The sequence below is a fragment of the Chrysochloris asiatica genome, unplaced genomic scaffold, assembly GCF_000296735.1.
Source record: "Chrysochloris asiatica unplaced genomic scaffold, ChrAsi1.0 scaffold00020, whole genome shotgun sequence".
Lineage (NCBI taxonomy): Eukaryota > Metazoa > Chordata > Mammalia > Afrosoricida > Chrysochloridae > Chrysochloris > Chrysochloris asiatica.
Window position 1 is genome coordinate 11,974,552 of NW_006408538.1, and position 6,844 is coordinate 11,981,395.

At 40.1% G+C, this 6,844-nt stretch overlaps 1 protein-coding gene across 1 annotated transcript in view; it reads right to left on the reverse strand.

The window, feature by feature from the left end:
- Positions 1-6,844, reverse strand: part of DNA2 (DNA replication helicase/nuclease 2) — a 46,093-nt gene that overhangs the window by 32,202 nt on the left and 7,047 nt on the right. Inside the window, exons 4-5 of the mRNA XM_006835829.1 lie at positions 5,989-6,134; positions 2,550-2,681 (exon numbers count right to left, since the gene is read on the reverse strand). Of these exons, the coding sequence (XP_006835892.1) occupies positions 2,550-2,681; positions 5,989-6,134 (278 nt within the window). The remainder of the gene's footprint in view (positions 1-2,549; positions 2,682-5,988; positions 6,135-6,844) is intronic.

Sequence of the window (6,844 nt, forward strand, 5' to 3'; positions counted from 1 at the left end):
ATCTTCTGTCACTCTAGCTGTTTCAGGCTGGTCTGCTTGTCCTTTCTGGTGGGCATGTCCCATCTCAGAAGGTTCTGGATGGGGCTCACAATTCCACCTAAGGTCCTATACACTGCAAAGACTCTGCAAGAGGCCTATTTCACTAGGCAAGTTCAAGAACCCCTTTTAGGCACATTGATCTTTTTAAAAAGTAAATAATGTTCTAGAGACAATTTCAGTGAGCGGAGTTCTGGTGTGGTGCTTTAGGATAAGCACTGGATCACAAGGTCAGTTTGAAATGCAAGGTCAGAGGTTCAAACTCAACAGCCATTCCTTGGGAACCTTATACAGGGTTGAAGGCACTTAACCACATTTTAGTGAGTAGAATTAGGATCTTAAGAGCTTGCAAGTTGCTACCATATTCATCTAGAAAGGAGCCTGGGTAGCACAGTGGCTATTGCTGGACTGTTGCTAACAGAATGGTTAGCAGTTTGAAGCTACCTGCCACTCACTGGGAGAGAGATGAGGCTTTCTGTTTCTATAAAGATCAAAAGCCTTGGAAAGCTTTCGAATCAGAAGTTATGGGACAGTGTCCCCCACCAACCACCACCATCTATCTGGAGGAAAAAGAAGAAAAGTAAAGACTCAAAGATAGCTATCACTACCGACCACTCTAACCAGGGCCTCAGCAGATGGACCCAGAGAGAATGGGAGAACAATGTGGAACAGAACTTCAGAAGACTGAAAAATCAATGGGTTTAAATTACGGGGTTGGGGAATACTAACTACACCATAGACTGCCAGAAGAATGAACAAATCGTTTTGGAAGAAGTACAGCCAGAATGCTCCTTGGAAGCAAGGTACTGAGACATCATCTCACACACTTGGTTCATGTTAATAGGACGACAAGAGGCACGAGCACCTGGAGAAGGACATCATACTTGGTAAAGCAGAGGGTCGCTGAGAAATAGGAGAACGAAACACTGCCCGATCCTGGGCCAACCACACTACTGTTGCCACACTTGAGTTCATCAATGCTGCCACTTGGCCAGTCCATCTCGTTGGGGGGTCTTCCTCTTTTTCTCTGAGCCTCCACCTTACCAAACATGATATCCTTCTCCAGTGACTGGTTCCTCCTGATAACATGTCTGAAGTATGAGATGAAGTTAGGCCATCCTTGCCTCCAAGGAGCACTCTGGCTGCACTTCTTCCAACAGAAATCTGTTGGTTCTTTTGGCAGCCCATGGCACTTTCAATATTCTTCTCCAACACCATAACTCAAAGGCATCAATTTTTCTATGGTCTTTCTTATTCACTGTCCAGGTTTTGCATGCATATAATGTTGTTGTTATGTGCCGTGGAGTCGGTTCCGACTCATAGCGACCCTGTACAGGGTTTCCAAGGCTGTCAATCTTTATGGGAGCAGAAAGCCTCATCTTTCTCCCGTGGAGCAGCTGGTAGTTTCGAACTGCCGACCTTGAGGTTAGCGGCCCAATTCGTAACCAGTATGCTAGCAGAGCTCCTTATGCATATAATAGACACCTAAAATGTGCAAGCACTTTTGGAACTGGACAATGAGTACAAGCTGGAAGAGTTTCCAAGTGCCTAACAGTAAAAACTTAGACTCCCTTGAAGAGACTGTCAGTGGAATCATGAGAATCAAAAGCAAACAAGTTCATGGAAAAATTCCATTATCTTTCAATTCCATTTTCTACAAGCTTTTTGAAGCCTCCTTACTTATCACAGTAACAGAGAAATAGCTATTAAAGTATCAAATGAAAACATGAACTCCAAAATATTTATAATTTTATTATTTTATAAAATATGTATGTTATTTTTAAGTGTCACGGAGTTGGTTCTGATTTATAGCGACCCTCCATAGGGTTTCCGAGGAGTGGCTGGTGGGTTGGAATGGCCGATATTGAAGTTAGCAGTCCAGTGCGTAGCCTGCAGCGACACAACAGAACTTCAAAAAATATATTTTTTCATACAAAACTTAGAAGATATTATTAAAATAAAGTAGAATTTTGTACTCATTAGATACGGAGCCCTAGTGGTGCAAATGGTTAAGCAGTGTGCTGCTTTTTCAAACAGTTGGCAGTTGGACCCACCCAGTAACTTCACAGGGAAAAGCCCCAGCCATCTGCTCCCATAAGATGACAGCCTGGAAATCCATCCCTATGGGGCAGGTCTACTCCGTCACAAGGGGGACCTACAAGTCAGAATCAACCACTGCACCCAATAATATTCATTAGATTCTTTTTTGCCTTGGAAAGAGACTCAGCACCTAAATTTATAAAATAAGCAAATAAAATAGCACTTGTGATAATTCAATGTTTAAAAAAGCTTTCATTTGGTATACAGAATACAATTCCAGACTTAAAAATGAACACTATCCAATCATAGGACTACTGGTGTGGTGCTGTAGGATAAGCACTGGACTGCGAACCACAAGAGTCAGCAGTTCAAACCCACCAGCCGCTCCTCGGAAACCATATACCAGGTCACTATGAGTAGGAACCAACAAGACAGCACATAGCAACTACATACAAACATAAGGGGGTTCTTACAGAGAGAGCTCCATCTGAGGGAAGTCAGTTGAAGTATCCTTATTCATGAAATCTCCAGCCCACTTTGAAAATGAAGGAAGATACTCCTCAACTTCTTGCCTTAGTTCACCTTGATTCAGATTTAAGCGGTACCTGCCAAAATGAGAGATATTAAATATAGAACAAAAAATCCAAAGAAGTCTAATTTGTTTTTATTGTATAACAGTAATATCACATGAAATTTCAGATTATTTGCTCCAAATTCTATCATCTCACATCTAAACACAAGGGTCCCAGTTACATCTTTAGGACAAAGAAGAAACTATTAGCAATGCTGCTTCTAAAACCAAGTAACAAAAGATACAAATTTAAAAGTAGGGAAAAGATTTGCCTTACAAAGAACAATTTACAGGAACATTATTTTCTGTCAGAAATCAGCAAGCAACAAAATCTACTCTTAGTTTTCAGGGTATCCACAAAATCAAAACTATTACAACAAAACCAAATCCTGGTGTTGCTGTAGTTGTTAAGGTCATCAAGTCAACTCCAACTCATAGCAACTCTGTACAGGGTTTCCAAGGAATGGCTGGTGGATATGATTTGCTGACCTTGCAATTAACAGTCCAGTGCTTATTCAACAGCACTATAGCAGGACCCTTCGAGTAATACAACTTAGATATATTATTTGCCCCTTTCACTCTCATACTCTCATAAGTGGGCAGTGGAGTTTTCTGAAGCTAAAGGACACATAATGAAGCAATAGATTAACTGCTGAAGCAGATAGGAGACTTCAGCTATCGTATGTTGTTAAGATATTTTTTTAAGCTGGCAAAAATATAAAACTAGGCCACTAATCTCACTAATGTTTTTGTTTGTTTGTTTAGTATGAAAACCTTTTAAGTTTTTACAAGGTCTCATACAGTTATTTGTCCTTTTGTGATTAACTATTTCACTCAGTATAATGTCCTCCAGGTTCATCTGTGTTTCGCAGATCAATGATTATCCTTCAATGTCGCATATTATTCCATTGTGTGCATGTACCAAAGTTTTTTTTTATCCATTCTCCCATTGAAGGCCACTTAGGCTGTCTCCATCTTTTTGCTATTGTAAATAGCGCTATGATGAACATGGGTGTACATATATCTACTTGTGTCCTGGTTCTTGTTTCTTACGGCTATATGCCAAATAGAGGAACTGCTGGGCCATAAATTATTTCTAATTCCAGCTTTCTGAGGAAGTATCACACCATTTTCCAGAGTGGTTAAACCATTTTACAATCCCACCAGTAATGGAGGAGGGTCCCTGTCTCCCCACACCCTCGCTAGCATTTATTATTTTCTGTTTTTATGAACTTTTTTTATGCCAGTGTAAGAGAACATCTCACTGTTGGTTTCATTTCACTCAATTTTTTAACAAATTGTTATTTTTCATAAAAATATTATATATGTTAACATACAATTGATTTCATTTTTTTATGAGTTAATAAACATTCTAATAATTCACATACACAAAAGCTCTTCAAGGTACTTAATTTTTTTTAGGGAAAATGGGTCCTGAGACCAAAAATGTGGGGAAATGCTATTGAACACTTATTCTCAAGGTGGTTTACTCCCCGTTGCTTCTTTAAGAATAAGCTTCACAATCTTAGTACCTACTGTAAGGTGTTAGGAACACAGCAGGTAGAGGGTCAGATGACACCTAGGTTTCCATCTTAACTCTCTCCTTACTAGATGTGTGAGCCTCAGGTCGCACAATTAAAAAATGGAAATAATAACTATTTCAGGTTAGAGTTCGTTTAAAGATTAAACAAAACAATGTGAATAAAATATGTGGCTTGTGATAGGAAATTCAATCAGGTATGATGACCATAATGAACATTTATATAGTGCTGGCTGTGGGTTAATGCACTGGCTGGCAAAGTTGGTTTGAACCACAAGGTCCGCGGTTCAAGCTCACCAGGAGCGACTTGGAAAACGTACGAAGGGTCACTATGGGTCAGAACCGACTCGACAGCACTTAACCACATATGCCAACAAGTAGTCCTGGTGTGGTGCTGTAGGATGAGCACTGGACTGGTAACCAAAAGGTCAGTGGTTCAAACCAACCAGTTACTCCTTGGAAACCCTATACAGGGTTGTTCTGAGCCAGAACTGACTCAACAGGACTTAACAACAACACAGGCCAAGTAATGGGCCCTGGTGGCATAGTGGGGCTGCTAACCCAAGTTCTGCAGTTTAAACCTACCAGCCACTCCGAGGGTAAGGGAGAACAATGAGGCTATCTGATCCCATCAAATGTAATCTCGGAAACCCTGAAGTAGTTCTGCTCCGTCCTATAGGGTCCTTTTGGGTTGGAACTGACTAGATGCAGTGGGTTTGGGGTGTTGGTTATCAGATTATCTAAAACCTCTAAAAGCACTTAGCACAGTGTCTGGCATATGGCAGGTTTCAAAAACCACTTCTTTGTATGTCATTAGTACATCAGCTGTGTGGAACACTGGAATAAATCAGAGTATGTTACCATAAAAACTAATTCATTCAGAGTATGTTACCTGGAAAAACTAATTCATTCAGCTTCTGTCAACTACTACAGAAAGAAAAATCATCACTAATAAAGACATTTTTTGTGAAAAAGGTGTTCGGCAATGTGAGTCAAGGAAGAAACAAGAGAGATGGCATGCCATGCCAATCTCTGTAGACAGTCATCTGTAAAGAGCCCATTATTAGCCATTTCTGGGTTTATGTGTTATGTTACCAACAATCACCACAAAAAAAATCTGCAAAATGGGTATCACTAACTTTTACAGACATTCCAAGTAAGTTTATCAGTCTACAGCTAGAATTTGAAACCAGGTTCATTTGATCTACATGTCACATCATTTCCAGAACAACTTCATTAACTATCATTCACTCAGAGATCAGAAAAGGAGCCAGTTTTGCACCTGCAATTGTTCAGATACTTTTAGCTAAAATTTCTCTGCCGTGCAATTTTGGAAACACTTCAGGTTCAAGAGGATACTACAACCTTGGAATCTCCATTCTGGTATTATATCCTAACTGCCCATTACAAAGCTCTGATGGTGCAGCAGGTACTTGCTCGGTTACTAACCTAAATAGCCAGAGATTCGAACCACCAACTGTACCACAGGAGAAAGATAAGGCAATCTGCTCCTGTAAACAATTGTTGTTGCTGTTGTGAAGTGCTGTCGAGTCGGTGCCGACCCATAGCGACCCTGTATAGGGTTTCCCAGAAGCAGCTGGTGAGCTTGAACCACCGACCTTGCAATTCAAACGGCTTTACAGTCTGGCGCATTAACCCATAGCACCACAAATCCTATGAGGCAGTCCTACTCTGTTCCACAGTGAGTTGGACTCAACTCCATGGCAACAGGGTAATTGCCAAATACTTTACAGATTCCAGAAAAACAAATTAGATGTATAGCTCTTCTCATAATACTTACATCTCCTTCAGGTGCCTTATTTCTTGAACAGTTTGAAATGCAAGTTCTTGTAGCTTTTCTGGAGCAAAGCTATCACTTACTGCTTTTTGAAATACTTCATGAAGAATGGTACCAACAAGCATTTGGCGTGTGGTAGGATCAGACCTCTTAAAAAAAAAAAATTAAAATCATACAAAAGGAGTTGCTCGTATACTTATTAAGTCTATTAAACCAGCAGAACCAAACTGCAATATGAAGACAAACGTCAAAATAGTGAACAGTGTTTATTTCTGATGAATGGGATTATGGGTAACTTTCACTTTCTTCTACTTTGTTGTTGCTGCTGGTAAGTTCCATTGAATCGGTTCCAACTCATAGCGACCCTGTACAGGGTTTCCAAGAAGTGGCTGGTGAGTTTGAACCACCGACCTTAATATTCAAACTGATCTTGCAGTCCAGCACGTTAACACACAGCGCCACCTTCTCCTACTATAAATCACGTGAATTATTTTATAAGAGTTTTCAAGATAACATCTTTTTTTTAAATTAAAATAAACAGGATAGAACATTTTAACATATTCTCAAATACTTAATATTTATAAAATATTGTTCTCCACATCCAGATCTCCAGAGATGGGAAAACTCCCACTTACAAGGACGAGCAAACCAGCCTGGAGCGGCTAGAAGAACAGAAGATACTTCTTTTTTTATTTCTTAAATGATTTATTGTGAGTTATGTGATAGTTTACATGGGAGAACATTAGTTTTACATTCATTCTATCGTATATCGTCTCATTGCCATGGTTACAATCCCCTCCTTGCAATCCTACTCCCCTGCCCCCCAGGTCTTCAGCACACAGTTGCTCTCCCTCTCTGG